Here is a 21005-nt window from a genome sequence, read left to right on the forward strand (position 1 = left end):
GAATGTAGAGGATGAAGTTGTCAAGACTTTCTTTTGAACATATGATCTTTATATGGGGATAATGTTGCAAATCTACTCATGCTTGTATAAGTGTATAATTCAAATACATGGCAAACTATAATTTGAAAATTTAATGCAACAATAGAAGGTAAAATGTTAGTACTAAAAGCTTTATCAATAACATTTTGTTTCCATGAACATGAAGTCCTTTTATACATCATGTATATTCATGAGGGCTTGAGCTGCAAGAAACAGAAACAAAGCATTAAATACAGTTGGTAGACTGATACAGTTTGGAGATAAGCCTTTATCTTTCTTACAGTTCATAATCTGAAACTGACTTTGATCATGGTACGTACGATACGACACGAAACGATATGATAGAACCTTATTTATCCCAGGAGGGAAATTGGTCTGCCAACAGTCATAAAACATAAAAAGATACTTGAAACATGAAATTAATGTGTCGAGTGGAAAGTCCAGGATTGGGGACATGCAAAGATTTGGGGGGGGACTCACTCTACCCCTCTACAGAAGGGGGAGGAGTTATACAGTTTGAAGTTAAATACAACATTGCATTTAACCTATAAACTGCAGTAGAATTAGGAACATTGTCTCGTGATACCCTTCATGCCCAGTCCGCTATTTGTTTAGTTATGGGGAGAAGGCAGGAGAATGGGGTTGAGAGAGAGAGAGATAGATCAGCTGTGATTGAATGGCTGAATAGACTTGATGAGCCGAATGGCCTAATTCTACTCCTATCACTTATTTCAGTGTTCAACCTAACTTAATTATGGAGTATTCACAGTGCAGTTCAACGGAGTATTTCAAAGATTTCGCCACACAATGATGGAAAAAAGTTCCCATTATCTTACTCCATATTACAAATCTAAAATGTTATGTAATTTAAGATGATCAATAATGTGAATTTTATCATTCATGACTACACAATCCAATAGGATTGTTTGTGATTAACACTTAATTTCCTTTTAGTAGCAGGGAGAAACTGCTCGAAACTACCCATTCTTTAAGGGGGGTGAATCTGTGGAATTCTTTGCCACAGAAGGCTGTGGAGGCCAAGTCAATGGATATTTTTAAGGCAGAGATTAGATTATTGATTAGTAAAGGTGTCAGGGGTTATGGGGCAAATGCAGGAGAACGGGGTTGTGAGGGAAAGATAGATCAGACAAGATTGAATGGCGGAGTATATTTGAAGGGCCGAATGGCCTAATTCTGCTCCTACAACTTTTGAACTTATGACATACCAACCTGCTAGAATTTGCAGGGACTTCCGTTCCTCCAGATTATATTGAAGTTTCTCCAACAGTTCATAATAGCGAAACAAGGAATCCCTTGGCCAAATAACCTTCTCTCGTGTAGGGTTAAATTTCATTAGTTTGATGTTTATACGGACATAGCTCTCCCAATCTACATAGAAATGAAATAGAAATGGTTTTAATTTCTGCTTCTTTTCTGCCTTTGTTAGCTAGCATTCTAGCTGTTAAAAGAACAAAAAAGTCAGTTATTTAATTCCATACACCGACTGCCAGTCACTGTTAGTGAGGACACTGTGCTTGAAGGGGTTCTGATATAAAGGTTCAGCAGTGCCAGTTGTATGACATGTGGTTTCAATGGATCTATCTTAAAGAGCTTCAAATTGCTAATTAGGTATGTACAAAATAATTACAATAAAAGCATCTTTATCAGGAATACATTTATAAATTGCATGTTGCTAAGTGTAGCAATCACTCACAATTGCACATTATCACCATTGAGACACATTCAAATGAGAATACCTATCAAGTGGAAATATAAACTTGCCTAGTTAAATGCCTAGTGAAGCATTCAACAGTCTAATTTTGAAAACTAGTATTTAGCAATAAAGATTTCCACTGCCTATTTTACAGTTTAAAATCCAAGCCCAAATGTCCTGTGGTTAAAAATCACAATCTGAACGGTCCTTCTGTGAACTAGGGTACTGTCTGATTCACCCCTACCCCAATGTTGACACTGCACTTTGTCTATGGAACAGGTGCGCTATAATATTCTGCACTGTATCTTTCCCTTTGCTCTAGTTATTTTGTGTAAGTTTGGCTTCATTTGTTAGTTTAGTTTAGTATAGAGATACAGTGCGGAAACAGGCCCTTCGGCCCATCGAGTCCTTGCCGGCCAGTGATCACCCCTTTTTATCAAAGCCAATTAATCTACAAACCTGTACAATCTTTGGAGTGTGGGAGGAAACCAAAGATCTTGGAGAAAACCCATGGGGTCATGGGGAGAACGTACAAACTCCGTACTGACAGGGCCTGTAGTCGGGAACGAACCCGTGTCTCTGGCGCTGTAAGCGCTGTAAGGCAGCAACACTACCACTGTGCCACCGTGCTGCCCATGATTGTATTAATTAATTGCATTAATGTATAGCATTATCTGATTTGATTGGATAGCATGCAAAACAAAGCTTTTTGCTGTACCTCGGTACACGTGACAATAACAAATCTGAACCAAAACCTAAAGAAGATAGGCACAAAAAGCTGGAGTAACTCAGTGGGACAGGCAGCATCTCTGCAAAGAAGGAATGGGTGACGTTTCGGGTCAAGACCTTTCTTCACATTAGGTTGTATAATATATGAACTACTGTCTACCTCTTTGATGACCCTCAGACTAACCTTGATCGGACTTTACTGGCTTTACCTTGCACTAAACGTTATTCCCTTATCATGTATCTACACACCTGTAAATGATCGATTGTAATCATGTATTGTCTTTCTGCCGACTGGTTAGCACGCAACAAAAGCTTTTCACTGTACACGTGACAATAAAATAAAATAAACTGTAAATGGAAAAAAAACAATCACGAAAAGACTTTTACAGATTATGTTAGTGCATATTGAAAGTTGTAAAAATAATCGATGTTTAAAATTTGTTTAATTTACTTATTATAATTTACTTTAATTATACTAGGTTAATTCCCGGAATGGCGGGACTGTCATATGTTGAAAGACTGGAGCGATTAGGCTTGTATACACTGGAATTTAGAAGGATGAGAGGGGATCTTATCGAAGCGTATAAGATTATTAAGGGGTTGGACACGTTAGAGGCAGGAAACATGTTCCCAATGGTGGGGGAGTCCAGAACAAGGGGCCACAGTTTAAGAATAAGGGGTAGATCATTTAGAACTGAGATGAGGAAAAACTTTTTCAGTCAGAGAGTTGTGAATCTGTGGAATTCTCTGCCTCAGAAGGCAGTGGAGGCCAATTCTCGGAATGCATTCAAGAGAGAGCTAGATAGAGCTCTTAAGGATAGCGGAGTCAGGGGGTATGGGGGTATGGGGAAGAGCGGGGTACTGATTGAGAATGATCAGCCATGATCACATTGAATGGCGTTGCTGGCTCGAAGGGCCGAATGGCCTCCTCCTGCATCTATTGTCTATTGTCTATTGAGCTTACCTTTACCCGAGGGCTTGTAAGACTGTTCGCTTGAATAACTCCCGTGACTGCTCCCCTTTGCATTAATTTCACTTGGTGCAGATAATTCAGAATCCATAGTTCCTTCTCTGCACACAGTAAAGAGAAAAGAATAGCAGTTTTTTTTACAAATTAAGTTCTCCCTACCTTGTTCTCACAACAGAGGCCACTTACTCATTTGCAGAGACACTCTCCAGAACTGCACTCAAGTCACCGAAGTTCCTTATAAACCGCACCCTGGCCACTCCCTCTTCTCCCCTCTACCATCAGGCATAGAAGTGTGAAAACGCACACCTCCAGATTCAGAGACTAACAGGTAGTGTAAGAAAATAACTGCAGATGCTGGTACAAATCGAAGGTGTTTATTCACAAAATGCTGGAGTGACTCAGCAGGGAAGGCAGCATCTCAGGAGAGAAGGAATGGGCGACATTTCGGGTCGAGACCCTACTTCAGTCTGAAGAAGGGTCTCGACCCGAAACGTCGCCCATTCCTTCTCTCCTGAGATGCTGCCTGACCTGCTGAGTTACTCCAGCATTTTGTGAATAAATATCCAGATTCAGAGACAGTTTCCTCCCCACTGTTATCAGGCAACTGAACCTTCCTATCAACAACTAGAGAGTGATCCTGAGCTGCTATCTGAAGTATCACAAAATGCTGGAGTAACTCAGCGGGTCAGGCAGCATCTCTGGAGAGAAGAATGGGGTGACGTTTCCGATCGAGACCCTTCTTCAGACTGAAGAAACATCACCCATTCCTTCTCTCCAGAGATGCTGCCTGGCCTGCTGAGTTACTCCAGCATTTTGTGATACCTTCGATTTGTACCAGCATCTGCAGTTATTTTCCTGCACTACTGAGCTACTATCTACCTCATTGGAGACCCTCGGACTATTTTTGATCAGACTTTACTGGACTTTATCTTGCACTAAACGTTAATCACGTTATTCCCTTTATCGTGTATCCGTCCACTGCGGATGGCTCGATTGTAATCATGCATTGTCATTCCCCTGACTGGTTAACACGCAACAAAAACTTCTCACTGTACTTCGATACACGTGACAAGAAACTAAACTAAACCAAACTAAACTATACTAAACTAAATTGGGCACAGAACTCCCAAAGCAATCTAGTCCAAATCTCTCCCAACATTAGAATAAAATTCTGTCCACTGATAATATTCGTAGAAACCTTCCTTCTGGAGTGGAAATACAAAAGACTAGAGGGCATAGTTATAAAGTGAGACGGGCAGGATTTTTACACGGAGTGGGGTGTGACTGGATCATAAGGTCATAAGTGATAGGAGCAGAATTAGGCCATTCGGCCCAACAAGTCTACTCCGCCATTCAATCATGGCTGATCTATCCCTCCCTCCTCACCCCATTCATCTGCCTTCTCCCCATATCCCTGACACCTGGAACAATCTGCCATGGGCTGTGTCAGAGGTAGATAGCCTTGTAAATGCCGCTATCATATGTGCTTCAACCAGCACCCCCGGTAGCGCAGCGGTAGAGTTGCTGCTTTACAGTGAATGCAGCGCCGGAGACTCAGGTTCGATCCTGACTACGGGTGCTGCACTGTAAGGAGTTTGTACGTTCTCCCCGTGACCTGCGTGGGTTTTCTCCGAGATCTTCGGTTTCCTCCCACACTCCAAAGACGTACAGGTATGTAGGTTAATTGGCTGGGTAAATGTAAAAATTGTCCCTAGTGGGTGTAGGATAGTGTTAATGTACGGGGATCGCTGGGCGGCACGGACTTGGTGGGCCGAAAAGGCCTGTTTCCGGCTGTATATATATGATATATGATATGATATGGTAGCCCATTCCAGACACTCACCTGTCTCTGTGTAACAACACCTGCCCATCACATCATCTTTAAACGTTGCCCCTCTCACCTTCAGAGCTATGCCCTCTACTATTTGATTTTTTCCATCCTTTTCAATCTGACATTCCTGATCCTATTATAAAATTCTCAGTTGTAGCACTGTCATTCTCATAGCTCTGCAAATCCATTAAAAAAATAATTGACATAAAGTATTACTTTAGATAAATCAGAATTACCAATCACTTACCCTTTGCCATAAAGATCCTTGAAAGTCAATGACTGACTCATTCTCCTGCAAATAAGAAATAGAAAAATAGGTAACTTTCTTTTCCCAAACATAAAGGTGGCGCAGCGGTAGAGTTGCTGCCTTACAGCACTGGAGGCCCGGGTTCGATCCTGACTATGGGTACTTGTCTGAACATTGTTTGTATATTCTCCCCGTGACCCGCGTTCCCTGGTTTTCTCCAGTTTCCTCCCACACTTCAAAGGCGTACAGGTTTGTAGGGTAATTGGCTTGGTACAATTATAAGTTGTCCCCAATGTGTGTAGGATGGTGTTAGTGTGCGGGGATCTCTAGACTAAACTAAACTAAATAAAGATTAGCAACTTCCAGTTAAGTTTCAGGCAAAGTATTATCAAGAAACCAGGCGAGCCATCCCAGGGTCAATATTTATCACCCCCCAAAAAAATATAATGGAAACATATGATCATATTACTGTTTAATGTTTGTTTTAGTTACGTTATAGTTAGACACAAAATGCTGGAGTAACTCCACAGGACATGCAGCATCTCTGGAGAGAAGGAATGGGTGACAATTCGGGTCGAGACCCTTCTTCAAGGTTTCAAGGTCAGTTTATTGTCACGTGTACCAATTAAGGTACAGTGAAATTCAAATTCAGAAGAAGACTACAGAGATGCTGCTTATCCCATTGAGTTACTCCAGCATTTTGTGTCTATCTTCGTCGTAAACCAACATCTGCAAATCCTTCCTACACATACTCTTATAGAGGTGTGTTGCATCAATAGGGAAATAGATAGAGTAAATGCACATCGTCTTTTACCCAGAATAGCGGAATCAAGAACCAGAGGACATAGGTTTAAGGTGAGGGGGAAAAGATTGGACAGAAGGTTGGACAAAGGCCAGAGAAGGCAAGAAGTGTGAGATGAAGAGATAAAGATATAAGAGGTGTAAAATGTGATGAAGCATGAGGAAGGAATATAGGTGGAAGGGGACAGGGCAAGGGGAAAGGGAGAAGGAAGGAATGAGTGCACATAAAGGTGAAGGCACAAGGTGCAGGGAAAATGTCTTACACAGAGAGTGGTGGGTGCCTGTGCCAGACGCGGTGGTGGAGGCAGTTATGATAGTGGCATTAAGGAGCCTTTTAGAAAGGCTCATGGATATACAGGGAATAGAAGGACATGAATCATGTGCAGGCAGAGGATATTAGCTTATGTTGGCATCATGTTCAGCACAGACATTGTGGGTCGAAGGGCCTGTTCCTGTGCTGGACTGTTCTATGTTCTTTTGCAGAGTATAACAAAATCTTGATTCCTACCTCTGCATAATCTGTATTTTAAATTGCTCAGCCTTTCGTTGGTCTTCAAGCTGCTGAGCTTGTGTGGATAGATCATTTCTTATGGTCTGAAAATTGCTCACTGCGGATAAAATATTTAAAACATTTAGCAACTACAATAAGATTTTGCATATTAATTTTGAAATGAAATTCTAAAGTCTCAATTTCCATTGTATCATGTTTATAAGACACAGTGACACAGTGGTAGACACAAAATGCTGGAGTAACTCAGCGGGACAGGCAGCATCTCTGGAGAGAAGGAATGGGTGACGTTTCGGGTCCGAGACCCTTCTTCAGACTGATCGAAGTTCTCCTCTCTTAATTGAAGAAGTTCTCTCTTAACCTCAATGTATGTCTACTTTAAAGAATTGTTTCCTACACAGTGACACAATGGTCACAAGAGAGAAAGAAAGAGAGAGAAAGAGAGAAAGAGAAAGAGGGAGAGAAAGAGAGAAAGGGAGAAAGGGAGAGAAAGAGAAAGAGAGAAAGAAAGAGAGAGAGAAAGAGAGAGAGAAAGAGAGAGAGAAAGAGAGAGAGAAAGAGAGAGAGAAAGAGAGAAAGAGAGAAAGAGGGGGAGAGAGAGAAAGAGAGAAAGAGGGGGAGAGAGAGAAAGAGGGGGTGAGAGGGGGAGAGGGGGGGAGGGGGGAGAGGGAGAGAGAAGGAGAGAGGGAGAGGGAGAGAGAGGGAGAGGGAGGGGGAGGGAGAGGGGGAGAGGGAAGGAGAGAGGGGGGGGAAGGAGAGAGGGAGGGAGAGGAGGAGGGGGAGGGGGAGGGGGAGGGGGAGGGGGAGGGGGAGGGGGAGGGGGAGGGGGAGGGGGAGGGGGAGGGGGAGGGGGAGGGGGAGGGGGAGGGGGAGGGGGAGGGGGAGGGGGAGGGGGAGGGGGAGGGGGAGGGGGAGGGGGAGAGACTGCTGTAATGCAGACATTGACCAGTATTGTTATTGTTCCGTCGGCGGCACTGATCACGACTCAGCCCGTCGGTGAAGCCCTCTCGTACATGAACTAACTTCTGCCTTACTGGCGCGTACCTTTATGCAGGTAAGAAATCCGCTGTTTAAATAACCGCTGGTAAGGCCAGCTAACAGTCTGTCTTGTCCCTTCCTTCCTTGTTGTTTTCATAGTATGTGTTAAATGTATCTTTTTAGTATTCCTTAGCTTGTTTTATGGGAGGTTGGGGGAAACTTTTTTTAAATCTCCTACCTCGACGGAGTTGCGATTTTTTTCCGTATCGTATCTCCGTCCGCACTGCGGCCTAACATCAAGGAGTTGGCGGTCTCCGCTGGGGACCGACTTCGGGAGCTCGAACCGCGGGAGCCTGCGGTCTTACCATCACAGGGCTCGCGATCCCTTTACCAGGGATCGACCTCGGAGCTCCAACCGCGGGAGCCTGCGGACTTTAACATGGTGGACCTCGCGGTCCCTGGTTAGAGACCGACTTTGGGAGCTCCAAGCCGCAGGATGCATCCTCGCTACCAATAGTGGAGGATGCATCCAATGCTTGTCATCAGTGTCCATCTGATTCACAAATGTTTTTTAGGGAAGGAAATCGGAGGAATGTAGTTGCCCGATAGTGTTGGGAATGAACAATAAACGTCTTCCATCTCAGCAATGCTCACTTACAATGAATGATCAAAAATAAAATCAGTCGGATTTTTACTCTTCCTATTGATTTAGAACCAATGCTAACACAAAGTACATTTTCAGTCTGAATTCTGTGTGGCCTTCAAACCTATCCTAGCCATGTACCAATGGATGCAATTTTCAATTGCTATTTAATGTGGTGATGATTAACAAACAAAACTATATTATTACTTACCCATTATTCCTACAATTATATTTCTGAATATGAAAGAGCCGATCAGGATCCAGAATATTATGTAGATGCCACTTGCGATTTTGTCAACTTCCTCCACTTTCCATATGTCGAGGAGCAAAGCGTGCCAATGGTCCAGAGTAAACAACTGAAATAGGGTCTGCAATGTGTGCACAATATCACTTGCAAAAAAAAAAAAGACATTGATTACATTACACTTCTATGCAACTAGTTGAAAAACCAACAAAAAAAATCAGAATACTTATGCAAAAAATAAGTTTATAAAAAAAGGGTGTGTATGCTATTAATTCCTATCCATTTTACTTACTACAGGGACCTGCCTGAAACCATTAGTAGCAGACATTTCAGCAGAGCAGAAACTTCTCATAGTATAAAAAAAATAAGCAGATGCTCGTACAAATCGAAGGTATTCATTCACAAAATGCTGGAGTAACTCAGCAGGTCAGGCAGCATCTCAGGAGAAAAGGAATGGGTGACGTTTCGGGTCGAGACCCTTCTTCAGACTGATTCGTGATTAGTTCAAAGTTGTCCGTTTTTTTGTGATGATTGCAATTTTGTACCTTTGCCGGGGATGTCTTGTAAGTCGGACATGCAGAACTCTCACATGCTCGGGGTTATGGAATAGTATGGGATTATTACTGAAACTAAACTAAACTAATTCATGTAATGCCTGATTTGGAATGCTGATGGTGAGACTGACTTAGAGTTATAGAGTCGTAGAGTGACACAGTGTGGAAACAGGCCCCTCGGCCCAATTTGCTCACACCCGCCAACATGTCCCAGCTACACTAGTCCCACCGGCCTGCGTTTGGTCCATATCCCTCCAAACCTGTCCTATCCATGTACCTGTCTAATTGTTTCTTAAACGTTGGGATAGTCCCAGCCTCAACTACCTCCGCTGGCAGCTTGTTCCATACACCCACCACCCTTTGTGTGAAAAAGTTACCCCTCAGATTATTATTAAATCTTTTCCCCTTCACCTTAAATCTATGTCCTTTGGTCCTCAATTCACCTACTCTGGGCAAGATACTCTGTGCATCTACCCGATCTATTCCTCTCATGACTTTGTACACCTCATAAGATTTTACCCCTCAATACAACTCAATAAGACTTTTGCAGTGTCTTTTGCATTGCAACCTAATTTGGTTAAAATTTTGAAGAAATCAAGAATAGACTTAACTAAGGTATTTATTCACAAAATGCTGGAGTAACTCAGCAGGTCAGGCAGCATCTCGGGAGAGAAGGAATGGGTGACGTTTCGGGTCGAGACCCTTCTTCAGTCTGAAGAAAGGTCTCAACCCGAAACATCACCCATTCCTTCTCTCCCGAGATGCTGCCTGACCTGCTGAGTTACTCCAGCATTTTGTGAATAAATACCTTCGATTTGTACTCCAGCATTTTGTGAATAAATACCTTCGAACTGCAGCATCTGCAGTTATTTTCTTATATATAGACTTAACTAGACTATTAGTAAAATTACTATCAAAAATTGACACACACATCTTGCATTCGGAAGAGCTACATTTTTCAAAGTTAAATAAGTTGACATTTTTGGAGAGTTTTTAAAATGCACTTACACAAAAGCAAACTTATAGTCACGTCCTGGGTCGCCAGATTCTGTGTAGATCCGAAAAAGTGACACTCCAACTATTGCAAACACATAGGCAAATATCAGCACCAACAGCAAGATGAAGGTCATTGCCTGGGATCGATAAAAATCACAATGTTAATTAGCTGCACACAGTGGTAAGATAACAGTGCCTATTCTCCCAGTTCTATGTTAATTATTGGAGTAAATAAAACATGGAGCACTTGGCAAAATTATAGTCCTGTTTATTATTACATGAGGAGTTCACACCATCAGATTCAGAGACAGTTTCTTCCCAGCTGTTATCAGGCAACTGAATCATCCTACCTCAACCAGAGAGCAATGCTGAACTACTATCTTCCTCATTGGTGACCCTCGGACTATCCTTGATTGGACTTTGCTGGCTTTACTTTGCACTAAACGTTATTCCCATATCATGTATCTATACACTGTAAATGGATCGCCCTTCTGTCGTGGGGTAGACTGAGACTGACACCCCCCCTTCCCAATCTTTGCACATCCCTCTACCCTTTCCATTCGTCACTTTAATTTCATGTTTCATGTATTTTGTGTTTTTATGACTGTTGGCAGATCAATTTCCCTCCTGGGATAAATGAAGTTCACTCGTATCGTATCGTATCAATCGATTGTAGTCATGTATTGTCCTTCTGCTGACTGGGTTAGCACGCAACAAAAGCTTTTCCCTGTACCTCGGTACACGTGAAAATAAACTAAACTAAACTGAACTAGATCATCGTTGCGTTCGATCACATAACTACTTTGAATTCCTTTGTCCAGAGTTTTTTTTTAACGTCCTCATTCAATTTATTTCTGTAAAATAGTTCAGATTCATAATGGATACTGGCAAAATGGAGGCAATTGATGTAATTTTACCTTTAATGCTTTTGTCATTGCCAATAAAAGTAGTCGCACTTGATGAAATCTTCTCATTCTCTTCAAAGAACGTAAAACTCTGAGGATTCGAAAAACTTTTAAAAAGTAGAGTTCGATGCCGGTTTTGATTTGAGCTGCCTTGACGACCTCCGGAATAATAGACTGATTATATCGGAGTATCAAAAAATATGAACATGATGAATGTCACAAATTATTTCATTAATTTAACTTTATTTTTATTTTTATTTTTATTTTTATTTATTTTTATTTTTTTTGAAAAGCATATGTACAAATAGAAATAAAAAAACACATTTGTTACAAAGTTCTTACATAGCTTCAATTTTTAAATTTTTGGAGAGAGAAAGTAAAAATAAAATAAAAAAACTATAAACTTGGGGAGAGAGAGTAAAAGGGTTAAAAAAACGGATCTAACAATAAAAATTAAAGGGAGTAGATCCGGGAGACAATAACCACAGTTGTACATCCAACCCCTAACTCAAGTTTAACTTTAGATGAGCATGAGCAAACTTCTATTAACCCGATTTCTGCCTGTGACAAAGCCTATAAAATTTTCACACAACAGAATGTTTCTATTTCCAAGTGTAAATTCGCATCCTTTTACAGCCTTTCCTCTCCTTTCAACACCCATCACCCTTTGTGTGAAGAAGTTACCCCTCAGATTATTATTACATCTTTTCTCCTTCACCTTAAACCTATGTCCTCTGGTCCTCGATTCACCTACTCTGAGCGAAGCCCATACAAATTTTCACACAATAGAATGTTTCTATTTCCAAGTCCGAATTCCCATCCTTTTACAGCCTTTGCTCTCCTTTCAACAAACCCACACAATGATTGAGCTTAGATGGACACAAAATGCTGGAGTAACTCGGCGGGACAGGCAGCACCTCTGGAAAGAAGGAATGGGTGATGTTTCGGGTCGAGACCCATCTTCAGACTGATCAATGATTGAGCTTTCTGGTTCTAGTATCCCTCATCCAATTTCCTATCCTAAGTTTTTTTTCACATGCAAGTATCCCTGGAGATCCTTCCGTTTCAGTGGGTGGGTTGCCATTGAAGTAAAAATGTCAATTAATAGAGTAAAAACTATAGTCTTCAGATTGGTCTATTAAAGCCATTAGCTTTGATAAGCTTACTAAATTAATCGGGGGTGGAGGTGTCAGGAGCCAAAAGGAGACAGATGCTTTCTAGAGTCAGTAGATTACAGGATAGTCAGTTAGTAAGAAAGGATAATATTGTCCAGAGTGCCATTCTTCATTATTGTATCTCCAGCCCAACCTTTCTAGATAGTTTGCTCCCAATATTCTGGACAGGCAACTACTCGTGTGCTGGCCTTGCCAAATTATGGTGCTGCTGCTCCTCAGAGCAGGTGATCCATGGTTCGACAGAAAAAGCTGGGGTAACCCGGTGGGTCAAGCAGCATCTTTGGAGAATAGGAACAGGTGACGTTTCGGGCCGAGCTGTTACTCCAGTTTTTGAGTCAATCTTCGGTTTAAACCAGCATCAGCAGTTCCTTCCAACACATGATCCATGGATTGATTCTGCTGATATTCACAGTAGCCATCTTTCCCCTGGCAGGGTGACCAAAACTGAACACGATGTGTTCAGTCAGTTCCTGGTGTATTCAATAATTACTTCTACTTATCTCTCTTTGTTTATATCAATTTAGCTGGACATGAACTGTCAATTCCTCCCATGCAATTACGTGGGAGGTACTGACACAGTCTAAGGTTTCACCACACTTGTTGATTCTAACGACTCTGCCATTCAGACAATACTCACTCCAAGAAGCTAGCAAACCTTTTAAATAAACGTAATATCTATTTAAATGAAAGAGCAAGACAACAACAATAATTAAAACAGTCTTCTAAATATTTTAAAAAACACAAACTGCTGAAGTAATTCAGGGGGTGAGGCAGCATCTCTGAAACATAGAAACATAGAAACATAGAAAATAGGTGCAGGAGTAGGCCATTCGGCCCTTCGAACCTGCACCACCATTCAATATGATCATGGCTGATCATCCAACTCAGTATCCCATACCTGCCTTCTCTCCATACCCCCTGATCCCTTTAGCCACAAGGGCCACATCTAACTCCCTCTTAAATATAGCCAATGAACTGGCCTCAACTACCTTCTGTGGCAGAGAATTCCACAGATTCACCACTCTCTGTGTGAAAAAAAACATTCTCATCTCGGTCCTAAAAGACTTCCCCCTTATCCTTAAACCATGACCCCTTGTTCTGGACTTCCCCAACATCGGGAACAATCTTCCTGCATCTAGCCTGTCCAACCCCTTAAGAATTTTGTAAGTTTCTATAAGATCCCCCCTCAATCTTCTAAATTTCAGCGAGCAGCCGAGTCTATCCAGTCTTTCTTCATATGAAAGTCCTGCCATCCCAGGAATCAATCTGGTGAACCTTCTCTGTACTCCCTCTATGGTAAGAATGTCTTTCCTCAGATTAGGAGACCAAAACTGTACGCAATACTCCAGGTGCGGTCTCACCAATGCCCTGTACAACTGCAGCAGAACCTCCCCGCTCCTATACTCAAATCCCCTCGCTATGAATGCCAACATACCATTCGCTTTCTTCACTGCCTGCTGCACCTGCATGCCTACTTTCAATGACTGGTGTACCACGACACCCAGGTCTCGTTGCATCTCCCCTTCTCCTAATCGGCCACCATTCAGGTAATAGTCTGCTTTCCTGTTGTTCTTGCCACCAAAGTGGATAACCTCACATTTATCCACATAACCTCACATTTATCCACAGAGGAGGATGAATAGGTGACATTTGTGTTGGGGCCCGTCTTAAGAATAATTGAAACACCACCTGCCACCCCCCCCCCCTTCCCCCCCCCCCCTCCCCCCCCCCCCCTCACATGTATCCACCCCACCTGATGCTCTGTATCCATCCCCACCACTCTTTTCCAGCTTTCTCCAATCAATCTGAAGAAGGATCTGCAGAGATGCTGCCTGACCCGATCTTACTCCAGCACTTTGAGGGTTTTTTTTTGTGTAAACCAGCAGTTCCTTGTTTCTACTTCTAAGAATAATGTTTTTCTTACAATGATTAGTACTGTCAAGTCAAAGACATTCCAACCGCTGCTCCAAAATTTTACAAAGTCTTGAAGCCACCGGAGTATGATTTCGCTCACTAAAACTGAAAGGATGGACCAGTCGATGGTGACCAACAAGATCGTTAAGATAGAGTATTTAACCCCAGGCTGGGAAGACACATCTGAGGATGGATCATAATCACACATTGTAATTTAATTATTGCGAACAATGTATATTTGACATTAAAAAAAGTTACTATCAACATTTTTCATTTACTTTGTTTACATCATTCTCTGTACTTTGTTTCTTTGCCGCTGGTCAAGGGTTGTGCTTTTTAAAGCTGGTGTCTTAAAACCTTAACAGCTCTTGTACACTGTAAGGAGTTTGTACGTTCTCCCAGTGACCTGCGTGGGTTTACTCCGAGATCTTTGGTTTCCTCCCACACTCCAAAGACGTACAGGTATGTAGGTTAATTGGCTGGGTAAATGTAAAAATTGTCCCTAGTGGGTGTAGGATAGTGTTAATGTATGGGGATCACTGGGCGGCACGGACTTGGTGGGCCGAAAAGGCCTGTTTCCGGCTGTAAGTATATGATATGATATGATATGATGCATTTGTGACTGAAGAACAGATTAAGTATTCAAGAGAGAGTTAGATTTAGCTCTTTGGGCTAACGGAATCAAGGGATATGGGGAGAAAGCAGGAAGTGGGTACTGATCCTGGATGATCAGCCATGATCATATTGAATGGTGGTGCTGGCTCGAAGGGTCAAATGGACTACTCCTGCACCTGTTTTCTATGTTTCTATGTTTCTAAAGCAGAGAAACCCTCGACTGTGGACTTGCACATGGGACAATAAAGAACCATTGAACCGCCGTTGAGATCAGTTTTAACCATGTTTCCATAACGCAAATTGGACATTACACGATTGATGTATTAGGGAACACTATTTACATTACACAAATTAGTTATAATGTGACCAGAGAAGCACTTGGAAGTTACTTTGGAAATTGACAAGTTGAAAAAAAGCTGCAGTGGGGAACAAAAAGTCAAGGAGAAAAACTGTTTTCATGTAACCACACTGCAGTAATCAGACACCATTATCTTGTCAGCAGACTGCTGCTATATTCAACGGTGGGAGGCCATTGGAAATCGACAAGCAATCGACATGGGTATCATAAAACAATGTAAAAATACAACTTTTCAATATTTTTAACTTGCAGTAATGAAAACAATGTTATGTTTCAAAATCTTGCATGAAAAGTAACTTTACTATTACAAATGTGAAACTCCTCATCCCTGACCCCCCCTTTCCCATTGACACAATAGTTTTTATAACACAAATGTCTACAACATGTGCTCTCTTAGGAACGCAGCTATCTCATTAGAAACGGAACGACCTGTATCATTTGTGTCCTGACGTTTCATAAAATTAACCAACGAATATCCCTCAAGATAGCATGAGGAGAAATATAATTTGTGTTGAGTGAAACTTTTGGTAGCGCTCCATGCAGATTCTTATGGTTTGTGAGGGGGATACACTCTCTTTCATTTTCATACTGTAAAGAATGAATAGACAATAGACAATAGACAATAGGTGCAGGAGTATCTATTCAGCCCTTCGAGCCAGCACCGCCATTCAATGTGATCATGGCTGATCATTCTCAATCAGTACCCCGTTCCTGCCTTCTCCCCATACCCCCTGACTCCGCTATCCTTAAGAGCTCTATCTAGCTCTGTCAGAGAATTGGCCTCCACTGCCCTCTGAGGCAGAGAATTCCACAGATTCACAACTCTCTGACTGAAAAAGTTTTTCCTCATCTCAGTTCTAAATGGCCTACCCCTTATTCTTAAACTGTGGCCCCTTGTTCTGGACCCCAACATTGGGAACATGTTTCCTGCCTCTAACGTGTCCAACCCCTTAATAATCTGATACGTTTCGATAAGAATAATCTTATACGTTTCGATAATGTAGCCAAATGATAGAAAATGTAGTTGACCTGAAAACTGTTGGCGTGAATTTCTGAATTAATACCATAACTTTGCACACCGATGTAAGCAGTGGCTTCTATGCATATGGAATGCTTTTAAAATTAAATAGATTGGCTTTATTTTTGTGTATATTACCATTTGGAAAATGCAGTAATTGTAGCTATAAACTGATGAGCTGTCTAATTGTTCACATTTTTAAGATAGTGAAAAACATTGCATTTTCGTACCTGCTAACACGCCAAACACAATAATATTGATGATAATGAGATACAGAATCAGATTTTTGAAAAATAAACCTGCATGAATCTGATCAGGAAAATGTACACGATATTTTTCTCAAACAATGAATTATTTAATATATCAATATTATATTCAAGGAAATGTTTAAATAATGGTATTGACTAACTAAAATATAGGAAATTACCATCTTACCATTTAGTAGTTGAATTAACATCAGCCAGCATTTTACTTTTGACCCTGGAGAATTATATTTTTCAGTGTCATCATTCATTAAATCTCTTACCAAGCTATTATTCAAAGGTGCTATGGAAACACAAGAGATGCTTGGAACATAGATACATAGAGAATAGGTGCAGGAATAGGCCATTCGGCCCATCAAGCCAGCACCACCATTCAATATGATCATGGATGATCATCCAAAATCAGTACCCCGTTCCCACTTTCTCCCCATATCTCTTGATTCCGATGCTGGAATCTTGAACTACAAACAAAATGCTGGAGGAATTCAGTGAGTCATGCAGCATCAATGGGGGAATGTACGGATGACAGTCTGGATACGGACCCTTCTTTAGGCTGATGCTGTGGGAGGGGGGAAATCTGGAAAAGAGAGGTGGCAATGGGACAAACCTTAGCAAGTGATAGGTGGATACAGGTGGGGGGGGGGTGATTGGTAAATGGCTGGAGATTCTAACGATGGCTACAGGTGAAATGGAAATAAAATGGTGTCAGATAAGGAAAGAAGAGGAGGAGTGAAAGATAAAGCTGAGGGAGAGATATGGGTGGGAGGAGAGAGGAATGAGAAGATAGAAGGAAACATGGAATTCAGGAATGGGAGATGAGCATATGGGAGGAGGTGGAGGTGACGTTTTGGGTGGAGACCCTTCTCCAGACACGCTCTCGACCCGAAACGTCACTCTCTCCCGAGATGCTGCCTGACCCGCTGAGTTACTCCAGCACTTTGTGTCTACCTTCGATTTCAACCGGCATCTGCAGTTTTTTTTCCCTATACACACTGTAAATGGCTCGATTGTAATCATGGATTGTCTTTCTGCTGACTGGGCAGCGCGCAACTAAAGCTTTTCACTGTGCCTCGCTACACGCGACAATAAACTAAACTATTTTCTAAACGAATGTTAAATTCAAAGTGTCATAGATTTAATAAAGGATACTGTCTAAGATCCACTGTGCCCACATGTTGAGTGGTGGATATTTGACATAGCGATTCTTAAGACAATTTCTCTCCCTGTCATTTGAGGAAACATTTATATTCCGAACTGGATTGAAATCAAAACGCACCAGTTGCAATGGATCTTCAATCATCATTCTGGTCAACTTTTTTTGGTCTGTGAAAAAATGGGGATCTACTGTTACAAACCTTTTTTTTTCATCCAAGCCGTTACTTTCTATAATGTTTACATATTTTACGACAAATGCCCTTTTACGCAATTTTAATTTCTACGATTGTTATTATAGACTCAAATTTAAAATCAGTAGTTTACTTTCCAAGCTACTTACAAAAAGGCCAAGATTTTATGGGGATGTTTTGCAGTATCTACCCATTATTTCCTAATACAATTTTCTGAACTTTGGGAATTTGGTCAAATGTGTAAGTCTCAAAGTCGTGGTCAATTGTTGGTGATGGTTTTCACAAATATGCTCCAATGCTGGACTGTTCAAGGACTCCAGTGAAGGAGTATAAAGTTGGGAAAATCATAAATCTGTGAATCCCACTTTAACATCTATGCCAGGTTGGACTTGGCTCAAAGGCAACTTCTCGATCATTTCAGTAGGAGAAAAACGGAGGAAGGAAATAAGATAAATATGGAGATATGGACAAAATGCTGGTGTAACTCAGTGGAACAGGCAGCATCTATGAGAAGGAATGTGTGACATTTCGGGACTAGACCCTAGTTCTCCAACTAGATTCACTGTCCTTCTGATTAATTTTACTGATTATACACATCCTTGTCATCTTTCTCAGCTAACAATGAACCATTCTATATTTTCTTATCAACATCTGCTTTTATCTGTCATTTTCACACCTTATCCCTCCTTATCTCAAGACTCCCTCTCCCCTGACTCTCAGTTTGAAGAAGGGTCTCGACCCACAACGTCACCCATTGCTTCTCTCCAGAGATGCTGCCTGACTTGCTGAGCTACCCCAGCATTTTGTGTCTATCTTCGGTGTAAACCAGCATCTGCAGTTCCTTCCTACTATAAATATGGAGATACAAGGAACTACAGATGCTGGAATCTTGAACAAAACACAAAGTGCCGGAGGTGTTCAATTGGTCAGGTAGGATCTGTGGCGAGAATTTGACAGACAACATTTCAGTTATTCAGGTCGGGACTGAAGAAGGGTTCCAACCTGAATTGCTGGCTGACCATCGCCTCCACAGATGCTGCCTGACCCGCTGGGTTCCTGTAGCACTTAGCATTTTGAATAAGATAAATATACTTGATTAAGATTTTTTAGATAATATGTGGTATGCCAGCTGGGTATTTCCAGTATTAACAAAATTCTTAAGGAACTCTTCAATCAGGCGGCATCTGTGGGGGGAAATGAACAGATTACATTCCCAGTTGGGACCCTTCTTCAGACTGATGTCTTGATGAGACTGAGAAAGGGTCCTGACCCAAACCGCCACCCGTCCATTCCATCCACAGACGGTGCCTGAGCCGCTGAGTTTAGACAATAGACAATAGACAATAGACAATAGACAATAGGTGCAGGAGTAGGCCATTCAGCCCTTCGAGCCAGCACCGCCATTCAATGCGATCATGGCTGATCACTCTCAATCAGTACCCCGTTCCTGCCTTCTCCCCATACCCCCTCACTCCGCTATCCTTAAGAGCTCTATCCAGCTCTCTCTTGAAAGCATCCAACGAACTGGCCTCCACTGCCTTCTGAGGCAGAGAATTCCACACCTTCACCACTCTCTGACTGAAAAAGTTCTTCCTCATCTCCGTTCTAAATGGCCTACCCCTTATTCTTAAACTGTGGCCCCTTGTTCTGGACTCCCCCAACATTGGGAACATGTTTCCTGCCTCTAATGTGTCCAATCCCCTAATTATCTTATATGTTTCAATAAGATCCCCCCACATCCTTCTAAATTCCAGTGTATACAAGCCCAATCGCTCCAGCCTTTCAACATACGACAGTCCCGCCATTCCGGGAATTAACCTAGTGAACCTACGCTGCACGCCCTCCATAGCATAGACTTTAGAGATACAGCAGGGAAACAGACCCTTTGGCCCACCGAGTCCACGCCGACCAGCAATCATCCCGTACACTAGCACTATACTACAGACGGGACAATTTACAATTTTACCAAAGCCTATTAACTTACAAACCTGTACATCTCTGGAGTGTGGGAGGAAACAGTCTAAGAATAAAGGGGAGGCCATTTGAAACTGAGGTGAGAAAAAACGTTTTCACCCAGAGAGTTGTGAATTTGTGGAATTCTCTGCCGCAGAAGGCCATAGAGACCAATTCACTGGATGAATTTAAAAGAGAGTTAGATCGAGTTCTAGCAGCTAGCGAAATCATGGGATATGGGGAGAAGGCAGGCACGGGTTACTGATTGCGGATGATCAGCCATGATCACAATGAATGGCGGTGTTGGCTCGAAGGGCCGAATGGCCTCCTCCTGCACCTATTTTCTATGTCTATGTCTAAACCAGAGCAACTGGAGAAAACCCACTGGTCACGGGGAGAAGGTACAAACTCCATACATACTGCACCCTTAGTCAGGATCTCTGGCATCGTAAGGCAGTATGCAAGTGTGCTTTAAAAAAATGTTTGCTCGAAAAACTAAGGTGCATATAATTTCCAAGTTCAGAATATTAAAGATCAGAAAGATAGCAAAAAAGCAGTGTCTTTTTCTGCAGTATTTACCATTGTTGTGTAATATAATGTTTCCACTGCATATGTAAACATTTGTGTCTTGCATTTTGTCCACATGGACTTTGGTTGTGGTGAAGAGACACCTTCAAATACAATTTCCCATTTTACTATTTCGCCCACAGCATACCTTTGTGATTCTTTTTTCTTTCATTATTGTGTGAACAACCAAGATCAATTTTGTCAATGTAATGATTCAAAAAATACCTTTAATGTCATTCATATTATATTTTGGATCATTGATGATTAATCCTTGTAAATGATCCAACAAATTGAAGTCCTGAATGAGCTTTGATCGGATAACTTGTGCCCGAGGATTCTCCTTTGAATGTATCTGAGAAACTCCTTTACTTTCTAAAAGGTATTTCAAATTCTCCATTTTTCAGAATCTATTCAACGGAGAAAAAAGGGTATAAATGCATCCATTATACAAATGTTCAACTGTCAGCCATCTCTCCACATCTACAAACTATAAATAATCCATTCGTTTTCCAAAAAGGACACTAAGTGTTGTACAGGGCCCTAGTGAGACCGCACCTGGAGTACTGAGTGCAGTTTTGGTCTCCAAATTTGAGGAAGGATATTCTTGCTATTGAGGGCATGCAGCGTAGGTTTACTA

At 41.7% G+C, this 21005-nt stretch overlaps 1 protein-coding gene across 1 annotated transcript; it reads right to left on the reverse strand.

Moving 5' to 3' along the window:
- Nucleotides 1–210: 210 nt before the first annotated feature.
- Nucleotides 211–20765, reverse strand: LOC144609081 (cation channel sperm-associated protein 2-like). Its single transcript, XM_078427446.1, has 12 exons — nucleotides 20594–20765; nucleotides 17652–17825; nucleotides 16470–16538; nucleotides 14259–14431; nucleotides 11172–11333; nucleotides 10267–10391; nucleotides 8672–8850; nucleotides 6840–6939; nucleotides 5531–5575; nucleotides 3447–3553; nucleotides 1270–1428; nucleotides 211–242 (listed from the first exon to the last, which is right to left on the reverse strand). Exons 1-12 carry the CDS (start codon nucleotides 20763–20765, stop codon nucleotides 211–213), a joined length of 1497 nt encoding a protein of 498 aa, XP_078283572.1.
- Between the last annotated feature and the right edge of the window lie 240 nt (nucleotides 20766–21005).

Source organism: Rhinoraja longicauda, chromosome 33 (genome assembly GCF_053455715.1).
Source record: "Rhinoraja longicauda isolate Sanriku21f chromosome 33, sRhiLon1.1, whole genome shotgun sequence".
NCBI lineage: Eukaryota > Metazoa > Chordata > Chondrichthyes > Rajiformes > Arhynchobatidae > Rhinoraja > Rhinoraja longicauda.